At 44.6% G+C, this 23,992-nt stretch overlaps 1 protein-coding gene across 3 annotated transcripts in view; it reads left to right on the top strand.

Annotated features, from left to right (window-relative positions):
• Positions 1–4,041, top strand: part of LOC119401714 (uncharacterized) — a 71,396-nt gene extending 67,355 nt beyond the window's left edge. For all 3 annotated transcript variants that reach the window (XM_049418826.1, XM_049418825.1, XM_037668643.2), the window contains exons 6-8: positions 184–390; positions 1,968–2,160; positions 2,995–4,041. In XM_049418826.1, coding sequence (XP_049274783.1) covers positions 184–390; positions 1,968–2,160; positions 2,995–3,148 — 554 coding nt within the window. In that variant the 3' untranslated portion in view covers positions 3,149–4,041. The remainder of the gene's footprint in view (positions 1–183; positions 391–1,967; positions 2,161–2,994) is intronic.
• The last annotated feature ends 19,951 nt before the right edge of the window (positions 4,042–23,992 follow it).

Below are 23,992 nucleotides of genomic sequence, written 5' to 3' on the forward strand. Positions count from 1 at the left end.
ACTCCAAAATAAAACAGCAGTTTGGTCACACAACGGACTACAAGATTTCAAAGATTTAAATGAACAACGAGCCCAATGTAACGTCAAATGCGCGTCAGGCCTACCCTTCAGGTTGGCCAACTAGCTCAACGATGCACGCTTCTATAGTATGGTCTTCTTGAACGAGCGCTTTTTGTTTGCCAGCCCTTGTGGGTCTGTACGTGGTCATGGCGACACTGGGCTACCTGACCTTCGGCAACGAAGTTGGAGCCAATATCCTGATGTCCATCGGTGACGGAGGCGTGAGCATCGCCGTTCAGCTGCTCTTCATTGTGCACCTTATCACCGGCTTCCTCATCATCATCAACCCCATGTGCCAGGAAGTCGAAGGGCACATCGGCATCCCCACAGGTTCGTGCCTTCAGTGCGAAGGCTGTACTGTACTGCGTTCAGTACAGCCTCTTGTTAAGGCTAAAGCCTTAGATGGCTTATCATACGCGAGAAGTGACCGTCGGCGTCGGCGACGTCAACAGGAGTGATGCAGGAAATGATCACGTGATGACGTTACCATACGATGTCCTGATGATGTCACAAGTCGCTAAAATCTGTGACGCCACCATGGCATCATCATGACACCACTGTGACGTCGCATAACGTGACATCACATGATGACGTCATCACATGGCCGCTTGGTAAATGGTAGGCCGATCACGGAGGCTGTGGAAAACCAGGCGAGGTGCTGAAAGCTTCCGGATGGAAGCGGGGAGGATCAGTACATCTATTGAAAAAAAAAATAAAAGCAGATGGCTTTCGCCATCGAGTCGTCCTAGGCGAACGCATAAGGGACCCTGTGAGTTTCTTTTTTGTGTGGAGACCCGCTAGCCTGAGGAAACACAAAGTTCTACACGTAATTTAATTCCTTTATCCTTATTTCACATAAAAATTCACGAATCTGCCACAGGAAATGAATTTACTGTGTAACCTTCTTACGCTATAGGTCGAGAAACAATGCTGTGTTACGATTCGTGGAAGAATGTAGAACCCATTTCAGTGTGGTCCTCACGAGCTGTCCGCAGTCCAAGGCGCAAACATAAGTTGGTGGTCAAAAATGAATCACGTTGATTATCACCATTGAAGAGTAGAGGGTTGAGTTGGGCCCTTGAGCAACGGGTCACTGCAACGATTTGCTATGAAAGTCCGATAACGTCATTGGAGGAAAGTGATAATAAGTTTTTCTTACTAGCGCTTGAACTTTTACGTGGGCAACAAATTTCGCGTCCTCCTGTGCAACAACGATAACGTGTTCGAGTATGACCAGGTTCACTTTTTGAAGCATTCTTTGTGTATTCTGCGTCATCGGGTCGACTTGGAAAGTCTGCCGAAACGGCAGACCATCCCTGTTTGTTGCGTTTTTTTGCTGTCCATTGATTACATAACTTCGTTTGCGAAGTTTTCGTGCCACCTAATGTTAACACCATATGGCCACTGAACAATTAATTATTTGCAGAGAATCTGGCGATGCGCTAGAAGTGACTGTTGCTCAGTTTATGCAAATAAATCGGCTGACTTAAATATGGTGGTGACAGGTCACGCATTGTGACGTAAAGTGATGAAATAATAGGCAAAAATATCAGATAAGCAAAACGAAATCTGAGAACCCACATAACCCACCTTTATTTTTGCAAACCAATTAGAAGAGACCAGCCAAGTCTACATGTAAAAGGACAGCGACGGGACTATACAACGTAATAATGAACTTAATATAAGTTCCAAAGACCCAACAGCCAACTGTAATCGATCTGACGATATAACAGGTATACCAGCAAACTATTAAATAAAAGAATGTTATAAAAATTAGGCATAAGTGCACCATTTTATTAATAGTGTATTCACATAGCTCTAATGTTGACGTCACGACAGCGCTTCCTTTAACAGGAACGTAGGAGCCTGACCACCTTGAGCATTCTGTTCTTGCCATGGTCTTGCAGAGTTCACGTGGAAGCGGGTGGCCATGCGATCTGCCATTATGCTGGCGCTGCTGTTCACCACAGAGACGGTGCCGCATTTCGGCAAAGTGCTGCCCCTCGTGGGATCCTTCATGGTCGGCCTGACCACGTTTATTCTTCCCTGCCTGTTTTACTACAAGCTCTGCTCCCAGAAGTCACCCGAGTGGAAAGACAGGTAACTACCGAAAGGGTAAAGACGAAGTAAGGAGAGAAGCAATTCATGATGATTGATGGAAGCACCTTGTTGTTCGAAGTGAGGACGCGTTGCCTTAAAACACGTAGTTAGAAAGCGAGATTCAGATAAATGTACTTGCTGTGGGAAGGCTAAGGAAACGACGGAACATCTTTTAGTTGAATGCGAGATGTCCACCCGAGTGTGTGTTTGTGCAATAGTCCTACATGGAGCCTTGGGTTTTGAGGACAGCACTGTAAATGTTAATACGTTCAGACAGACGTAAAAGATTGCTGAAGGATTAGTGGCGGAAAAGTGGGGATAAAGGAAGAAAATGGCATGAAATTTAGGGTTACTATACCTTACAGCGCAGGAATTTAAACTACGAATTTATAAGCTTTTTTGCTATAGCAAGAAAAATTCAATTCAGGCCAAGAAGGCAATAGGCCGAATTAAAAAAAAAAATATTAGCAAGGTAGCGCATAGGTCGCCGCCTCGTTAAAAATGGGACGCTCATAACGTCCATCAATCCATCCAGGTGTACACGCGCTCCATGAAGTGTACTGGCCATAAATTTATGGTCACTTAGCGGAAAACGACGAAAAAAGAAGGGAAAGGAGCAATGCCCTCCCTTTTTTGTCGTTTTGCGCTCAGTGAAGATTGTTTTATGGTAAACACACAGTATGAACCGACTAGCCCAACAGCAAGTACTTCTGAAGTCCTTCTGACGCTCCATGAAGTTTATCCTGCTGCCTGCTCGCTGGCGTTGTGGACATTGCTTCAGATTTGCCAGCAATTCGTGAAACTTGACTAACTGGTTATCTGCAACTTTTGCAGGACCATACCGACGTGGGAGAAGGTGGTCATACTGATTATCCTCGTCGCCGGTTTGATCGGAACGATCGCGGGCACCGGAGCCTCCATAGAGGACCTCGTCAAGCCCGGAGCATTCGCCCTGCCTTGTTTCATCGATCCGAACGTGAAGCCGTGATGAACATCGTCGACAGAGTGAACACGACGACCATTGTTCGGGACAACGTACTCCCGGTTGGGAGTAAAACAACGCTGTCCCGGCCGGATCCTCCGAACGAAAGACCTGCGAGACCGAATGAAAGATTCAAGCGTGGATTGGTGTTTAGCTGGGACAGAGTGTGTTTCGAGCCCGCTCAGTTCAGTCTGCTTAGTTCCCAAAGCCTTCGTGGACGTTGTGGACTACGAATGCCGGCGCGAAACGCTTGCACTCGCGAACTGTTGTATCATATAACGCGTTTCATGTCACGAAGAAATGGTTTTACGCGAGTTGAGAGCGTGGTGCATCCTGCATTCTGCAGGTCGTACGCCTCACGTAGACTGTCTTTTGCTAGAATCGTCGGGACCATTTTAACAAGAATTTCTTTTTTAGGGGGGATATGAACATACTTAACATGGACTGAGTGCGTATTCGTTCCTGTAATATACGCAGTGTTTCAAAGGTTATAGATAAAAATGACTGACTTGTAGTACAGAAGGGAGGAGAGGGGGGTTTCTATCGGCGGTGTTTTTTGTGGCTGTTGACTTAGAACTGATCATTTTTGGAGTTGCCGAACCTCGTGAATGACTTAATATATTCTGGAACTTTATGGTACAAAGTGGGTACAAAGTTAAACCAGGACTGCTAGCTCTTGTTTCTGCGTGGCTCAGGATGTTCTGTTCTTGTGCTTGTGTGGGTGACGCAAGGCTGTTGTTGCGACCAAAGGACTGCAAAACGCCGAGGGGACAATATACAACAGGAGTGTTTCCTGTGTGTCTCTTCATATTGCAGCTCATTTTAGAGCTTTTATTATTATGTACAGTTCAGCTGCATGCTCGTTGGACATGATCGCGAATCTTACAGTAAATAGATTTCCTTTTCGACAAACCTTGACTCTCTATTCCTTCCCAACTGAAGGCTACTGAAACACTTACAGGAAAGTTATATACTCGATATTGGTGACGCAAGAAAATTTCGGGAGCCCTTCCCCTATCAGGAAAATGCGGGAAAGGGAAGCTTGGCGTCTGCGTGCCTGACCTTCTTTCTTTCTTTCTTTCTTTCTTTCTTTCTTTCTTTCTTTCTTTCTTTCTTTCTTTCTTTCTTTCTTTCTTTCTTTCTTTCTTTCTTTCTTTCTTTCTCTCTTTCTTTCTTCCTTCTCTCTCTTTCATCGTTATTCTTTTCTTTCTTCTCTTTCTTTCTTTCTTTCTTTCTTTCTTCTTCTTCCTTTTCTTCTTTCTTGTTCTTTCTTCTCCCTTCGTTCTTTCTTCCTTTTTTTCCCTTCTTTATTTCTGTCTTCTTCTTCCTCTCTCTTTCTTTCTTTCTTTCTTCTCTTGCTTTCTTTCTTTCCTTCTCTCTTTCTTCTTGCTTTCTTTCTTTCATTCGTTCTTTCTTTCCTTCTTTCTTTCTTTCTTTCTTTCTTTCTTTCTTTCTTTCTTTCTTTCTTTCTTTCTTTTCTTCTTTCTTCCTTTCCTTCTTTCTTTCTTTGTTTCTTCGCTTCTTTCTTCCTTTCCTTCTTTCTTTCTTTCTTTCTTTCTTCCTTTTCTTCCTTTTTCTTTCTTTTCTTCTTTCTTTGTTTCTTTCTTTCCTTCTTTCTTTCTCCCTTTCTTTCTTTCTTTCTTTCTTTCTTTCTTCCTTTTTCCCTTCTTTCTTTCCTTCTTTCTTTCTTTCTTTCTTCCTTTTTCCCTTCTTTCTTTCCTTCTTTCTTTGTTTTCTTCTTTCTTTGTTTTCTTCTTCCTTTCTTTCCTTCTTTCTTCCTTTCCTTCTTTCTTTCTTTCTTTCTTTCTTCCTTTTCTTCCTTTTTCTTTCTTTTCTTCTTTCTTTGTTTCTTTCTTTCCTTCTTTCTTTCTTTCTTTCTTTCTTTCTTTCTTTCTTTCTTTCTTTCTTTCTTCCTTTTTCCCTTCTTTCTTTCCTTCTTTCTTTGTTTTCTTCTTTCTTTGTTTTCTTCTTCCTTTCTTTCCTTCTTTCTTTCTTTCTTTCTTTCTTTCTTTCTTTCTTCCTTTCTTTCTTTCTTTGTTTCTTTCCTTCTTTCCATCTTTCTTTCTTCCTTTCTTTCTTTCTTGCTTTCTTTCTTTCCTTCTCTTTTTCTTTCTTCCTTTCTTTCTTTCATTCTTTCTTTCTTTCCTTCTTTCTTCCTTTCGTTCTTTTTTCTTCCTTTCTTTCCTTCTTTCTTTCTTTCTTTCCTTCTTTCTTCCTTTCTTTCTTTCTTTCTTTCTTTCTTTCTTTCCTTCTTTCTTTCATTATTTCCTTCTTTCTTTCTTTCTTTCTTTCTTTCTTTCTTTCTTTCTTTCTTTCTTTCTTTCTTTCTTATTGAGCAACGCTCCCTCCTAACGTAAGTGTTCAGATTTATTATAGGTAGTGGCCATCCCCGGAACGCTGTCTTCGGGCTGAATTGGCATGGCGTCTTTCACGTTCTTTCCAGCGTTCGTCAGCCTCTAGAACGGCCCAACGAAAAGACCGTCACGTGATCACGGAGACACGGGTTAGGAATTCAAATTTCTGGAAGTCGGAATGTTCCTGAAGTGTGCATTTCCTGATATGGACCTTACGCGTTGCCCAGCAGATCGCTTCTAGTTCGCCAACAAGAAATATTTCCATGAAGCGCCGATTGCAAGTGTACTGCTTCCCAATTGTTTTTTGTATCATGGGTAGAACGCATTCGTATGCTGCAGTTCAGTTCACATTGTACAAGCATGGGCGAGTGTCTTAGTGGTCAAGGCACTCGCTTTCGGACCGGGAGGACCCGGGCTCAAGATCCAGCCCAGGATAGAAAATTCATTTTTCTTCATTTATTATTTCTTTGGTTCACGTAAGCTGTGGTTGAGGAGGGTTTTTTGGAACACCGGCACCAGCTTCCCAGGTCAGTGAATACAAGCTTCGATTGAAAGGAACGGTAAGTGGAACTACACATCTGTTACTAACAGAAAACTCTTGCTAGACATGGCTAGAAGACTGGAGTTCAGCGGAATATGGAGGATTCAAGTGATTAGAAATCGTTCGAACACAGAATGTCCCTGGAGGCAATGTTTCGACAGGGTACTTGCTTCCTCAGGCAGCCCAGAAGAAGACAAATCCCCTTTTCGAAACGTTGGTTCCAGCGAAATGTCCATTTCGGCTATTCCTCACCTTCGTAGGTATGTTTCACCGGTATTCAACATGAGACTAAAACATTGTAGCACCTTGGTAGCTCGCCTTTCCCCTAAGTTGCACATTATGATCACTTAGAGCACCCTCCCTAATGCACAGTTGACCATTGGATGTCTGCACATTACAAATTACGAATCACCAAACAGGTTAACGACACAAAAAAACTAAGTTATTAAATTGGTGCCTGATTTATAAGGAAGGAAAATAGGGGAAAGAGGACAGGTAGGCATGTTAACCAGTTTAGTATAACCGGTATGCTACCTTGCACAGGAGCAAGGGATGGGAGAAATTGAAAGAAGAGTAAAGAAAGAGAGAAAGAGAGGGGGGCATACACGTACAAACATAACGCCACAAAGCAGAGCGGCAGTCTTGTGCGCTATACGACACCAATATGAGTCTACAACCGCCCGTGCAAGTCTGCTCTTCGTAGGAATTATAACAATGCCTTCATTGCTTGAATTTAACAGAGTAAGATTTCTCTGTAGGGCTGCAATCGTGGAGGGGGTATGGGACAATAAGGAATAAAGCCCGTCTATGCTGTTTCAGAACTGCAATCTCCGAAACGATGCTTCAAATATTGATCACACTTCATATTCGAACTTGGCAAAGTCTAGCTAAGTTTTCTTCCTCTTCCCTCTCCTTCTCTGATTATCAGCAGCGTTTTCTTAGGAAGTTGAGAAAACACCTTTTTTTGTGATAATGAGAACATGAACCGAGGCACCTTATCTTTGCTGGTAGAAAAAATCGACGGCTTCGAATCTTGCTGGTTCCCTCAGAATTTCCTTAATTGTTTCCTGTACAATAAGTTTTCAAAAACTAAACAGTAAGTTACCTTAATTTGACTAATCCCCTGCCGATGCACGAAGGTAATGAGGCCGCCAGCTGCTATTTCCTCCCCTATTTCCTGCCCTCATTGTTTGTTTTTCCTTTCCCGTTTCCTTCAATGCATGTCCTCTAAGCATTTCTAAGCTTAACTTGAAGCGCTGTACAGGACTTTCTAGGCAACCACTTTCCGAGCTTACAAAGTGAGAGCTTGTGCACACTTATGAGGATGCTGTTTTGTTACATGGCTCAAAGACTACGGTTAAGTTGAACAGTCATAATGTTAACGAAATGGCTTATGGGGAACAAAATATTTTATGTGAGTTTCTTTTTTTTTGCCAGAAGTAAACACATCAATACAAGATCAGCCATGGGAGTGCTGCATCACATTTCCTTTCCTAACCCTCACTGCGAACCACTCGTGCCAGATATCTCGGCACACGTTAGTCATCAGAAGAAAGGCCTATGTTCCCAAAAAGTCATACACAGATATAGTTCGTAAGAGATATATTTGGCAAGGACACACTGACATGTTTTGTAAGCGAAGTTTTCGGCCAATCCTGATGCTGCTGTTATCATTAGCGAACACAGCGTGATGACAGCTGGGGTTTTACGTCCCAAAACCACGATATTACTTTGAGGGACGCCGTAGTAGAGGAATCCGGAAATTTTGAGCATCTGGTGTTCGTTAACTCACACCTAAACCTAAGTACACGGACTTCTAGCTTTTCGCCTACATCAAAATGCGGTCGCCGCGGCCGTGGTTCGATCACGCGACCTTAAAGGGGCCCTGCAACACTTTTTGAGCAGGGTCAAAAAGCGCTGCCAATAGGCTTCGTGCGCTGCTGTTTCAAATCGGACATGCAGCGCCACTGCGGCTGCTGCTGGCAAAATGTTCCTGTTCCCTCCGCACAGCTGCGCTTGGCTGCAGCAGGTTGGCAATGGCCCCTACAGCGCAAGCGTGTGTACGTGGCGAAAAAAGTCGACTTCTATCTGCTCTTGCGAGTTCGCATGTCATAACAGTTACAAGAACACGGCCGGGAAACTGCCGAAGGTGCAATTTTATCATTTTCCATGGAAGTCGTACGAGGCTGATCGGCGACAACGTTGGAACGCAGCCGTTCGGCGCGTCCGATAAGCAAACGCGTCCTGTCTTTGCACGGTTTCTTTCGCTTTCTATCCAAGTCAGTGGCGTAACCAGCGGGATTCAAACCCACTCCCGCCACCCCGAATTTTTTAAAATTTTGCATGTGTATGTATACACGCACGCATACAAACGCACGGACGAACATACATGAAGTATGGTCGAACCGCCACCGAAAAAAAAATTGTGGCTACGCTACTGCTCCAGGTAATATTGACATACTGTTGGCTTCCTTGTTCCTTTTATTATTGTTAGCCCGAACGGAAGTTTGTGGCAACCATGCACGACTGTCGGACCTCAGGGTCGGCTTTATGATCGGAAGATCTAGACGAAAAACACAGTTGCACATGTTCAAAAATATAATTTATCAAAGTGTTAGACGTACTAACAGAGCTAGAAGACTAAGAGACGGGCACTTCATGCGATCTCTATCTTTTTATAGTTGCTAACACATTTCAACTATCCCATTTTTCTGCTAATGCGCGCCGGTCATAGGGCAAGCGACGCGCGAGGCTGCTGATAAAAAGTATTTTCAATCGTATGCCAAGAAAAAAGTTGACACGCTTCTAAACTCACGTCGTACTCCGCGCTGTTTATTTGTGCGATGCATTTTCCGAATCTTTCCGACGGACTGACGGCACTGTACAGTTCTTATCTCACGCAGTAAAAGTGATTAGCGGCATAGAAGTCGCCACGCCGAAGCGAACTACTTCGTTTGAAGTATTCCTGAACGTTTGCTGTTCGTCAGTAGTCGTGAAAAAGCAAGCGGGGCTCGTTTCGCGTTGCCATTTTCACGCATCGACGTTCACCGCACACAGCTTCGAGCTACGCGCCGGGAAGGAAACAGGGACAAAATGCGCCAAGTGGCCGCATTGGCGCTGCGCACTCGGAGAGCGGTGGTGCCATCAACTGAGCGCACGAGGCCTATAGGTAGTCGAGGCTCCCGAGAACACGCGAGCCAAATATTATAGCCAAGCGAGCGGCCTGGAATTTACAATAAATTCTCAAAGTCAGCTGAAAATTGCTCCCTCTTCTCTCGACAAATGATGTATTAGTCCGCAATATATGACGCGATTGTCGGCAGTTCCACCATTGGCTGATGTTATAATCACGATAACACGCTCATTATTGCCTTAGTTGTTAATTTTGAGCTCAATAAGTAGATAATATATATGTTTATATTGTGTTATGCCGTTAAAACACCGAACAAACATTAATATTAGCACTTCCAGTCTCACCGACAGCTCGTCTGCTCGTAGTTGCGTGGTTTCGTTTTCTTCACCATGTGCAGTGCCGAAATCATGAATATTTCTGTGCTTTTGACCATCGCCGGTTGCCGTTGAGAGTGGCAGCCGTTCGAGTGTTGCCTCGTCAGCTGGAAACTGCATCGTCGGCACGTTCTCACGACCGACAGAGGCAGCGGTGCAGCATTTCTCCGACAACAATGCTGGCGCCGGCTAGCTTAGGATACCTGTGTTCGCTGTATGGCGAGAGTCCCGTTCGCTGTCCAGTATGTCATCGAGCCGTACCTCGGTGTATCCTCCCCGTAGTCTCAGGTTCCCGAGAAACCGCGACACAGCAACCAAGCAGACTCGCATTTTCACGGTAGCTGCAGACAGCCGGGGGATGGGTCCGCGCCGGCCCGATGTCCCATGATCCTTTCTTCTAGTCTTTAGTTCTTTGTTGTCAGCCCGCACTCGCTGTGCGCCCGCATTCGAAGAGCAAACAGCATCGAAGTACCGCCACTGGGAGAAGGGTGCACGCAACTTTGCCGTGTTGAATACGATTAAAGCGCGAGCAGTTCGACGAGGCGGTGTATCGGAGTGTGGGTCGAAACCCATCTCAGCTGTCATTCGTTCCAAACGCGCACGCAAGTTTGCGTCCATGGTTGGCAGTGCGATGAAAACACTACGGCAGTTCGAGGTGCACACCCAACATTACCAAACCGACTCGCAGTTTTCAAGAACGCGCGATACACGGTGCCATGGGCTCCGCCGCTCGACGACGACCGCGCGAGCCGACCGGAAGTGGCGCCACAGAGCACGTGGTTGCGCCGAGACGCCAGAGAGAAAAAAATGAAGAAAAAAAATGCCGCCGGCGCTGACGTCGCCTCCTCGCACCTCCGCCCTCCCTCCCTTCACGCCGCGCGCAGCTTTCCGCGCGCTCGCTGCGTTGAGTTGAGGGAGAAAGCTGCGGAACGTGATCTCTATAATTTGGTAACACCACTTAGACTTGACGGATTCGAAAAATTTTTGTGGCATATGACTCGTGAAGAGTCATACGTCAATAATGAGACTATTCCAATATAACTAAGAAAGGTGTTGCAGGGCCCCTTTAAGGTCAGCAGTCGAGCACTGTGGAGCACCGTTACGGTGCTCCACAGACCACAGCAAACACAGTTGGACAACAAACACAGTGGACAGCAAGTTGGACAGCAGATGGCCTGGACAGCAAACACAGTTGACCAATGAGAAGGCGTATAGTTACGATAGAAAAGCTCGGTAAATTTGATTCTAGATGCTCAACATATGCATCCGTTGAAAACTGCGTATGTTGAGCATTTGGAGTTGCCGAACATACGCAGTTTTCGACTGCTGCTTCGCCCATTGCGGGATTCTTTCGACCTCACTATGGGCACCAACTAAACCTTTTTTTTACATGTAGCTTTAACAATGCGCATATTAACTATGGTACAAACCAGTTTTCAAAAGCGCAAGAAGGTTTAGGAAAGGAGAGGTTTGAAGGCATTATTCCTTAACCGGATGAGCTTTGTGGTATTTCGCGCAGGGCTCCAACTGGTGGTTCGGTGTAAAAACATCAGTGCAATTATCTAGTTTATTTCTCAGTACTTTTTTCTCGCAGATGCACAAGCCAGCATCCGATCACCGTTCACACTGAGCAAGAACTAAGATCGCAGATCTTAAACAAATATAAAGTATAAAATTGGTTTTGAGTAAAAAGGACCGGATAAGAAGAATGACCTAATTGGGCGGACAAATCTGGACGACGTCTTATTTGCTAGATACTGAGAACCTTAATGAGGTCTTACAGACGACTTGGCTTCCACATAGACCCTGGGGACAAATTGGGTGGATTTAGCGTGGGCAGTCTTAAGTCCAACGGCAACAGTGAAAAAGGGGAGGGGGGGGGCTTTGGAAGTTTATATATAAATCTAGCAGTAGCTTTCATCTGAAAAGATTATTTCTCGCGTGTTATTTAAATTCGAAGCTGTTAGAGTTGAGCTTCATGTAGCGTTTTAACATAGCGAGGTTTTTGCAAAGAAAGGTACAAGTTTTGCTAAGGGGGAAACGTGGCTTCTATAAAAATATTGACGTTGCAGCAAGCACTTTGTCTTTCGTCTGCGCGGCAACGAAGCATATTTGTAATTCGGAGAAGCAGCTTTATGGTTGTTTTCTGTTTTTGCTTTATTCATACTGAACCTCTAAAGAGCGGATGGGAGGGCCAAATGGCCAAATGTAGTTCATTGCATTTGAGAAAGCCTTTGGCACTTCACGCATGAACATATATGTTGCGTTTATTGTTTCCCACTACTTTGGATAAACGCTTGGTGAATTACAAATCAGTATACATGAACATTTTTATTGTTTTTGTTTACTTCCCTGAAAGCGGCAAGTGTGGTAAAGTGGTTTAACAGTACAACGGCAAACTCAAGGACAGAAAGACGATTTCGAGTCTTTTTGATGAAACTAATTGCAGTTAGCACGCTCAGTGGGCATACATTGCGTGCTGCCGTCGAAACAAAGCTCATCTCTTCGTTAGCTGTTGACTGCACACAGATATCAATTTGGGCAATCTATGCATGGTTGAACACGAAAGTAAAGAACAGCCCGTTGACATACTGACAGCCACAGCAAGCTCTATGAAGCAACATATGTAGGTCTCAGTTAAGACGCATAGGAATGGGCAAAACTGATATTTAACGAAGTGGTAAATACTGATGTGATACCGGGGCCGCACCAAGACGTTTTCATAGTCACAGCTATGTGTTCGATGCGCCCACACGGCTTAGATGGCCCGCACTAGTGCTTGGCAGTATCGAAGATACATGTAATACTATCTTAGATATTCTTTGAGTATTTTGTATCTGTATCGAGATACGTCTCGCAAAACGAGTATCTGTATCTGTATTTCCGATACATTCAGCGATGTGTCGAAGCGGCAGTCGAAGCGGCACTCATGTATTGTGAGCGCCCGAAGCATCAACCGGTCGCTGCTGCGGGTTTGTCAACGGGTTGATCGCAAGACAAAGCTTGCTGAACCATGCGACCTGGCTGCGCATTTGTTGGTGCGGAGCTGCAGCTTTGTGATTATGTCGCGTACAATTATTTTGAACAACTTATATCCGATTTTTAGCACATTACGGACGGCGTGGCCGTTAGGCTGACTTGGCCACATTTGAAGCATTATAACTTGTTAGCAACCAAAATAAGGCAACGTTTCTTTATGCAGAATGGTAGATGACGTCCTTGACTTCAATCAGAGGGATTTTTAAAAAAATTAAAAATGGCCTTTTTGAGAAAACTGCTTTCAAACTTTGGCGTTTTTGGTAAATCACTTACGTTTCAGCCCAATTATCGAGTAAAACAGAGCGCGATAAAACCACACATATTATTTTAAAAGAAAGCAAAAATAGCAAAGTTAATATGTACCGATTTTTATTATCCTCACTTTAACTTGTTTGCAGCACCAAATTCCTGAAATACAGGTATTTTGTGCGATTTGCCATGTTTGCGATTTTTTTCTTCAAAAGTGCTTCGACAAGCGAGAAAAATAACAGACTCGTAAGACTGTATTTCACTTGTTCTTTGTGGGTAATAAATATTGTGACCGAGAAGTGCACCGTTTTTTCTCTAGGTGCGATCAAATTTCAGAAATCGCGAAATTGGATGAAAAATGTTTTTTTTTTTGCGGTTAAAATTTATATATATATTTTTTCAGGCGTACAAAACTTTTTTTCGCTAAGCTAACTTCGAAGCCATTGTTCTGGGTCTAATGCCTATGCCTCCAGTAAATTTCATCAAAATCGGGAACGGTGACCGGGACCTCGTGTTCGATCTTATCTGGACACACCCTACAATCCATGAGCGCGCCTAAATTGTTTATGAACATTTTTTTTTCAGGCATTGCTTTTCGCAGGTTAACAAATGTTAAGAAGGTATCGCTATCCGCTAGATGGGTTTTCTGTATCGCAGCTTTCTCCAATGTTGTCGCACTTTCCACATAAAAATGAATCTGTATCCAATCAGCTTTACGTGAAGAAAACGAAAAGTAAACACAGCTCCGGAACATACACAAGCATCACCGATAACACGGAATGTATGTAGAGCATAGGTCGGCACTGTAAGAGAATACTCACTCATACTCACTCACCCCAATTTTTTTCCGCCTTCGCACTCACTCACGTTCATACTCACGCCTACTCACACTCATAGGCACTCACTCACGTTCATACTCACGCCTACTCACACTCATAGGCACTCACTCACGTTCATACTCACGCCTACTCACACTCATAGACACTCACTAACGTTCATACTCACGCCTACTCACACTCATAGACACTCACTAACGTTCATACTCACGCCTACTCACACTCATAGACACTCACTAACGTTCATACTCACGCCTACTCACACTCATAGACACTCACTCACGTTCATACTCACGCCTACTTACACTTATAGGCACTTACTCACACTCACAGGCACTCACTAACGTTCATACTCACGCCTACTCACACTCATACGCACTCACTCACGTTCATACTCACGCCTACTCACACTCATAGGCACTCACTCACGTTCATACTCACGCCTACTCACACTCATAGACACTCACTAACGTTCATACTCACGCCTACTCACACTCATAGACACTCACTAACGTTCATACTCACGCCTACTCACACTCATAGACACTCACTCACGTTCATACTCACGCCTACTTACACTTATAGGCACTTACTCACACTCATAGGCACTCACTAACGTTCATACTCACGCCTACTCACACTCATAGGCACTCACTCACGTTCATACTCACGCCTACTCACACTCATAGACACTCACTAACGTTCATACTCACGCCTACTCACACTCATAGGCACTCACTCACGTTCATACTCACGCCTACTCACACTCATAGGCACTCACTAACGTTCATACTCACGCCTACTCACACTCATAGACACTCACTCACGTTCATACTCACGCCTACTTACACTTATAGGCACTTACTCACACTCATAGGCACTCACTAACGTTCATACTCACGCCTACTCACACTCATAGGCACTCACTCACGTTCATACTCACGCCTACTCACACTCATAGGCACTCACTAACGTTCATACTCACGCCTACTCACACTCATAGACACTCACTCACGTTCATACTCACGCCTACTTACACTTATAGGCACTTACTCACACTCATAGGCACTCACTAACGTTCATACTCACGCCTACTCACACTCATAGGCACTCACTCACGTTCATACTCACGCCTACTCACACTCATAGGCACTCACTCACGTTCATACTCACGCCTACTCACACTCATAGGCACTCACTAACGTTCATACTCACGCCTACTCACACTCATAGACACTCACTCACGTTCATACTCACGCCTACTCACACTCATAGGCACTCACTAACGTTCATACTCACGCCTACTCACACTCATAGACACTCACTCACGTTCATACTCACGCCTACTTACACTTATAGGCACTTACTCACACTCATAGGCACCACTAACGTTCATACTCACGCCTACTCACACTCATAGGCACTCACTCACGTTCATACTCACGCCTACTCACACTCATAGGCACTCACTAACGTTCATACTCACGCCTACTCACACTCATAGACACTCACTAACGTTCATACTCACGCCTACTCACACTCATAGACACTCACTAACGTTCATACTCACGCCTACTCACACTCATAGACACTCACTCACGTTCATACTCACGCCTACTTACACTTATAGGCACTTACTCACACTCATAGGCACTCACTAACGTTCATACTCACGCCTACTCACACTCATAGGCACTCACTCACGTTCATACTCACGCCTACTACACTCATAGGCACTCACTCACGTTCATACTCACGCCTACTCACACTCATAGACACTCACTAACGTTTCATACTCACGCCTACTCACACTCATAGACACTCACTAACGTTCATACTCACGCCTACTCACACTCATAGACACTCACTAACGTTCATACTCACGCCTACTCACACTCATAGACACTCACTCACGTTCATACTCACGCCTACTTACACTTATAGGCACTTACTCACACTCATAGGCACTCACTAACGTTCATACTCACGCCTACTCACACTCATAGGCACTCACTCACGTTCATACTCACGCCTACTCCCACTCACAGCCACTCCATCATGTTCATACTCACGCCTACTCACACTTATAGGCACTCACTCACTTTTATACTCACGCCTACTCACACTCAAAAGCAGTCACTCACGTTCATACTCACGTCTACTCACACTCATAGGCAGTCACTCACGTTCATACTCACGCCTACTCACACTCATAGACACTCACTCGCGTTCATACCCACGCCTACTCACACTCATAGACACTCACTCACGTTCATACCCACGCCTACTCACACTTATAGGCACTCACACACTTTCATACTCACGCTTACTCACACTCATAGGCACTCACTCACTTTCATACTCACGCCTACACACACTCATAGGCACTCACTCACGTTCATGCTCACGCCTACTCACACTTATAGGCACTCACTCACTTTTATACTCACGCCTACTCACTCTCATAACCACTCACTCACGTTCATACTCACGCCTACTCGCACTTATAGGCACTCACTCACGTTCATACTCATGCCTGCTCACGCCAATTGGTACTCACTCGCGTTCATACGTGCACGCCCACTTACGCTCATAAGTACTCTCGTTCATACTCAAGTGTACTCACACTTATAGGCAATCGCTTCCGTTCATACTCATACCTGCTCATACCCATCGGTACTCACTCGCCTTCAGTTCCTACTCGCGCCCACTCACACTGGTAAGTACTCACCCGCGCCTACTCACACCTACTCACAGCCATTTGTACTCACGTTCGCTCATGTCTACTCACTCCCATGGGTACTCTCACATTCATACAAATCTACTACACTAGTATGTTACCTTCATACTCATGTCTGCTCACATCCCTCGTCACTCACGCCTTTGAAATGAGTCTACTCATGAATGAACATGCCAAGCTTTCCGCTCTACTCACACTCACATGCGTTCATACTGAAGTACACTCCCGTTCACATATACTCGCGTTTACACGTCCACTAGCTCCCACATTCGACCATTACCGCTCACACCCACTCAACCTCGCCGGGTCTCATTGGGTCTCATCTGTCTCTCACACTGGACGTTTTGTATGCATTCGCATCTAAGATGATCTCTCATATATTCGCGTTATATCCGAACGTGCAGATTTGCAATGAATATTAGGGACAAACCGCGGATGTTAACACTCGTGCAAGAGAGATGTCCTATGTATCTGTTTTATATGCGATGTCGGGACCGCGGAAAAAATTTTCGAAGTAACCGAATGTCGAATTATCGAAAGTATCAAGAAAACAATAAACAAGTGTCTATTACATCAATGCATTTGCCTTTTCTTGATGAATACGTAAATTCATGGTACATATTTGGCATATAATTAAGAGAAATGTAAATGCCGCAAATTTATTTGCGACTTCGTGCCCCCCTTCCTTATTACGTACCGCCACCACCCACGCGCACGTGATCATAACATTTTCGCCGGAAAAATGATCGGCAAATGAGCGTTCATTCATCCTAATGCCGCAGCCGAATTTTATTCTAGCACGTGGACTGCGGCTGAAGCTCTTCAACAGCTTCCACTATGTTCGAGTTGCGTGACAGTGCGTGCGCATTGCCCGAATTCAAAACGAAGCTACCGAGTGCCGCATCGGCTGCGGATGAAAGCGTGGTTGCTCAATTAAGACGGGATCATATAGCGTCAACGCAGTTCCGAAGGCGCGCGCGCGGCCTGCGCCCACAGTCGAAACGAAACTGCTCAGCACAGCATCCGCTGCTGAATAAACCTGGCTCGCTAATGCACAATAATGGGTGGCGACTACGCAGTTCTAAAGGGACGCGGTGAAAACGAAACTATTGCTTGTCGCAGCTTTGACCCGCAGTTGCCGCGGGCGCTATGTACGCGATCATAGATATATCGCCCACGCAGTTCGCGTATGCCGAGTGAAATCGAAGATGAAGCAAGTGGACCGCAGCCGTCGAAATGGCTAGATCGTAGATGACGACCACGCCTTTATGAAGGACCGCAGCCGTTTGAGTTGTTCACGAACGCCGTTTTCTCTCCTGTGAGTCGAGCATTTGTGGCGCTTCGTGCTTGGCGCGCTCCGAGGATCGTCCGAATTAACCGGGTTGCGGTCAAATATAACCGAATTAACGAGAGTTCGATACAATTAAACAATGCATAAGCTTGCCAGGACCAGAGAACACGTCGGAATTATCCGATTTGCCGAATTAACGGGGTGCGAATTAGCGACCTTTTACCGTATAACCTTTCATTTTCGACGACTGACCAAATAGCAAATGTATGACGCGCCTATTTGCTAACTGCACCTTCACTCTTTATGCCAGGGGTCTCAAACTCACCTCAGCTTACGAGCCGCAGTCACGTAAATTTACTCCCGCAAAGGCCAGGGCACAGTGACGAAGGTAAGAGTGGGGGGCGGGTAGGAATAGTTTGTACAAAATTCCAGCTAGCGTTGCCATGTGAAAGACCTTTCCCATATTTCATAAATGGGGTCATTTCTGAAGGGGATTTCGTGCCAGGATTCCAACGACATATCTACCTCCAAAATGACTCAAATATGGATGACGGTTCTGAGAGTTTGTTTCCCTGTTAGGTATCCATGTCCAGCAATCTGGGACATAGAGTATCGCGGCAAAGTCGACCCTAAGGGGAAGCGCTCGGCGTAACGCTATGGAGAGCGTTCTTTAAAAATTGATTACTGAAGAATGCCTTAATTTTCGCAAATTGCACTCAAGGGACTTAACGCTGACAACGTTCTTATGCTGTACATCGCGATTAGTTTGAATTCGCTGGCTGGATGTTTTTCCCGAGACACTTTCGTGGATCCGTTGAAAATGCATGGGGTGATATTTCATAAGTTAATTGTAGCGCAACGATCATTTATTCGCTAAATGCACTCTAGTGGCATGTACAGTACGACAACCTTTCCATGTGCTTGCAGTTTGGTATGATTGCGCTGGCTGGATTTTTTTCCCGTAGAGTTTTTCTAAATCCTACTGCGGGAAAGCAGCCCTACAGGGGTAAAAAAATGCCTGTCGCTAAATTGATGAGAAAGTGCATGTTGATCACGTTAAAACTCAGAAAAGTCTGCAGATGTGATGCACATTATCACGCTGACGTATAGGATATTCGTAATAGTAATAAATAATAACGAAGAATCTAACAATTTATTTGAAATTTATGGGCGCAAGCTCATAGTGTAGAAGCACATTTATAGTATAGACGGTATTTCAAGGTATATAGTTACGATAAGACGATAGATTATAATTTCATATAATGGATTTCTACTGTTCATTTTTATCGTTGATTAGTAATCAAGATTAATTACTATCATTTAATTATATGCAACCTAGTGTTCAGTGCTGTCAAACGAAAAGTATCCGAAATGGCGATGTAGCGTTTTAATAATAGCACTGACATCTATATTTATTTAGTAATCATGATCATCCTCATCATGGTATCTATCTATCTATCTATCTATCTATCTATCTATCTATCTATCTATCTATCTATCTATCTATCTATCTATCTATCTATCTATCTATCTATCTATCTATCTATCTATCTATCTATCTATCTATCTATCTATCTATCTATCTATCTATCTATCTATCTATCTATCTATCTATCTATCTATCTATCTATCTATCTATCTATCTATCTATCTATCTATCTATCTATCTATCTATCTATCTATCTATCTATCTATCTATCTATCTATCTATCAAGCCGCCTACGACTTTGTGCGCTCTTGACCGTTTCGTTACCGGGATGTGCACCAAAATTGGTGTGGCATCACGTGACTGCATGGCAAACATAAATGACAGGTCATAAGCTCAAAATCTTGACATGCATATCATGAACGGTATCAATTACATGCCACGGTCTTGTCTTCTCGTTGCCGTTTCGTTAAATTAATGTATACCAAAATTGGCAAGGCGTGACAAGAGTGTATGACGAACATAATTGACTGGTCGTAACGCGCAAGTCAAGATATACACGTCATATACAGTCATGATATACACGTCATATACAGCACGGGCGCTCGCGGCCGTGTCATTAAATGAATATGTGCCAAAATTCGTATGGCGGGACATTTCTGCATGATGAACATAAATGACAGGTGGTAATATCAAAATCATAAAATGCATGTCATGTATAGCATGACTAACATTCCACGCTCAGGGTGCGCTCGCAACGGTTTCGCTAGTTTGATAGATACCAAAACTTGTATGGTGCGACGTGACTATATGCCGAACATAAATTAGAAGTAATAACATTAAAATCATGACATGTATGCCATGTACGGCATGATTTACATGCCACGCTCATGGTGCGTTCGCGGCCGTTTCATTCATTGGATATATACCAATATTGATATGGCATGACATGATTGTATAAAGAACATAAACGACAGGTCCTAACATGCAAATTGGGACATGCATATCATGTACGACATGACTATCAGCCAACTGGTATGAGGCCCTTAGGTGTCTCATCAAACGCGAAAATTGACTGCCGGCGTCTTCGAGATTTGGCGACATGTGACGATACTTCGCGAGACCGGCGACGGCGTCACGTGATACTCACGTTAATATGCGCGTGCCTGTGTACGTCGCCAGATTTTGAGACATCGTAGTGGCGACATCGAAGGACATTGTTGCTTGGTCAAGGCGGGCCAGTCACGGAGGCTCTGTAAAACCTTGTGAGGAGCAGAAAGCTTGCAATGCCTCCGACCCTGGAGGCATGTTCAAAACCACCTTTAAGGGAAGCTGTAGAGGTTTTAGAATTCGGTAAAACATTGTTGTTAAAAAGAGCCAACATTATTGTCGACGATGACGTAATTGTTTCCACTGTTTTGGCAGCAGGAGCTTTAAAATACGCAAAAGAAATGTTCGTCTTGCTCCGCCCACGCGAACGCGCCGAAAGTAACCGGAACTACGTCATCGTCGGTAGCTTTGGCGGAGCCGCGTAGCACAGTCGTATCTTCAACCGTGGCCTCCGTGACTAGTTCCGGCTGCGCGCGTTCGTGGAACTGATCGCAAGGCCATGCTTTCTTTAACTGTGCTGATGTTGTCGATGACACGGCACGGCGAAGATGACGTCACCGCGTTCACTCAGCATCTCAAGAAGCCCTGCGGCTGCAGCCGCGGTTTTTGCCAAGAAATGCTATTTGCGTTCACTTCTGTGAATTATTGCATTGGTTTTCGAATGCAGCAGGGATCAAAGTATGATTACACACTCCAAAGTCATTTTTTTAAGTGCTTCAGCCTCCCTTTAAGTTCAGAAAGCTTTTGAATGTTACGGTGGAGGGGAGGATCAGCCCGTCGACCGAGAATAAAAAGAACAAGAAAATGGCTTTCGCCTTCGAGTCGTCTTAGGTGATTGCATAAGGAACCCTTGAGATTTTCCTGTTCAGACAAGCACACCTATTCGGTGCCTTTGACAACGCTGTCCCTCATCTTCACAAATTCAGTCATGCGATACAACCAATAAGCACTTCACAAAATTCAGAGGGCAGTACTAACATTTATTAGTCAAAAGTCGCCGACATGGGTCACTGGGGGCAAAAAGATACGACCCGTTGAACACAACCACACATTTATATTTCGTCGTTAACGCGGGAGTGTCACACACTAAGCTTCGCCTAAAGTAGGCTTGGGAATGTTCTATTGCAAGCATAAGTTAGTCCGTGCGTAATCTGGAAAAGTTTACATGCGCATGCTATGCGCATGTGAACTTTTCCAGATTACGGACGCTATTGCTTCGCGATGAGGTATTCCAGTTACAACGGCGGATGTTTATTCCGCCCCTCCGATCTTGCTTCTGCTCCCTAGGCTGTCTTCTGGCGCTGCTGTTGCACGTGAAATATTTCAATGTAGTGCATTTTACTTCGTGGGATACGAGTTAAACAATTTATTCTCATGGTATCAGGAATTGAACGCAAGAGCGTTAAAGAGTTCGTGTCGCAGAAATTCCGGTGTCGGCGTCGGTGTCGGTGTCGACGTCGGTGACGGCGTCGCTGGTTGTGAGCGAAAAATGATGCATCTTGTCCGTGACCGAAAAATCGAGAAAGACGCAAATAAATTAAATAATAAAAAACTTCGGGTTCGAGTGAGAATCGAACCGAGGCCGTCTGATACAAACAGGTAATCTACCGCAGAGCCACGCTATTTCTTGAAACGTCTTCGACAAAAAAAGAACAGTACATGAATATTCGAGAAAGATGCAAATAAAATGAATAATTAAAATCTTCGGGTTCAAGTGAGAACCGAACCCAAGCCGTCAGCGTGGGAAGCACGTGTTCTACCACGTGTTCTACTGCTTCGAAAAAAAAGAACACTATATGAATGTCATGTAGTGGATGGAGTTTCTTTAACGCATGCAATATTGCGTGGCAGACGCGTAGAATCGCGCCAGGCGTCAAAACATGTGAATTACACGATGAGTGGGTGTTTTAAAGGCCCACCCGTTACAAAGCGCTGAGACATATTTAAGCGTCATCATCGTCAGCAAAAGCATCAACACACTGAACAGCTGCGTAAGTTCGCGTGTTCCCGTTAAAGCTGAAGAAACAATCCCGGTAAAGCTAAAGAAAAAGATGGCTGATCCCTCTGTCATAGGAATCGGTATAACACGAAAGTGAAACGTGTCGTCATAGTAGCAGTTGATTGTTTATAGTGCATAGGTATGTGAGAGCTTGTACAATGTCTACTGTTGTTTGGGAGACATAGCACCGCTTGATGTGGACGCACTCACGTTGACACCTAGTGGCACATCACCGCACCTACGACTAACGCCCATGATCATGATTTAACCCTAGCTGCAGCTGAAGTTCTTAACATATATGTGGACACCGCATATGGTGAATCCCGTGCATATATGGCATCAACGGGCACATAATAAACACTGAAACTTGATATGCACTCCGTCAAAACGCCGTGAAACGAGAAGAGAAACGCTACGCGCATCGTGTCTTCTAGCTTGGCCGTTAATTCGCACAGGGCGAGCGGGGAACGCGTTGCGACAGCCAGGCGAGCGTCGGAGAGCGACGGATGCTATGAGCGAGGCTCGGGCTAAAGCCACCCCGCGGTGTTTAAAGCGTTGAAGAAATTACATTTCCAGTGTAAACACACAATTCCAGTTTACACTGGAAAAAACGGCGCGTTTTTTTTTAAAACCTGGTGGCACACATCTCACCGACCCGTTATATAGAGGACGCCCATAGCATAGATCCAAGAGCACTGAGAGAGGAAAGTGTGAAAGATAAAAGGCGCGTTCATGTAGCCTCCGTCATTTGTTTGGCGGTAGCTCAGTGGGCTAAACTCCTGCCAGCCATCGTCGCCGACCGAGAGGTCGTGGGTTCGACTCCTGCCATCAAAACTTCTTGACAGTTTCTTTTTTTTTGTGGCCTTCATTTTGCCGACGTATTTCAGTGACGGAAATACGTCATGAAAGTCTCAGTGGACCCCGGCATAAAACACTTTCGTGTTAGAAAAGAAACAGGAATCCGGTGGTTGTGTTGCCGTTCTTGCACACAATAACGCACTAATTAACAGTAATGGCTTCCCGGTGCGATGCGCCAATGATATTCTCGGCACCCAAAAAATCGATAGGTTTGTGTCTAAAATTAACATGTAGAGCACCGGTGAAGACGCCCGAGATGCAACATGTAACGTCAAACGTGTCAAGTGATTTGTTCAGTGCAAGGAAAAAGTATACAGTTTATAGGATTCCTCTGTCCTGCGGCTCATTATACATTAGACAGACGGGCAGGTGCCTCAACGAAAGGCTACAGGAACAAAAGAATATGTGTAATAGAGTTGCAATCGAGGGGAATCACGCTCAGCACTGATCTGCCTGTAAGCGTAACCCGAATTTCAGTGCCAAAACTATGTTGACACAGCAGGAACCGAATTAAAAAAAAGACAATTGTTGAAGCGTACGCTATGCCGTCGGGACAGTTTGGCGCATGCGTGAGCTCTCCGTCCTTGCACTTAAAGACAAGCAAGTTGCATTTCTAGTGAAGCAAAGATTTTGGTCGCCGCACATCTTTCATCTTGGATTCTGATATGGCATTTTGGTAACGTAAATTTCCAAGAAAAATGCAAGGGTTTTTACAATTGATAGCATTCACGTTTGCCCATGCGCGGTTTGCGAACAGTGCCCTATCCTTTTATGTTTTTACCCACCACTCCTTGTCTACTTTTAAATCAGTTGCTGGATGCGCTTCGTCTCATCGTTCGTGTCTGCCTTCTTTGTGAACTTTGAATCGTTGACTTTTTCATCCATTATGTTCTAACTAAT

The sequence above is a fragment of the Rhipicephalus sanguineus genome, chromosome 8, assembly GCF_013339695.2.
Source record: "Rhipicephalus sanguineus isolate Rsan-2018 chromosome 8, BIME_Rsan_1.4, whole genome shotgun sequence".
NCBI classification, from domain to species: domain Eukaryota; kingdom Metazoa; phylum Arthropoda; class Arachnida; order Ixodida; family Ixodidae; genus Rhipicephalus; species Rhipicephalus sanguineus.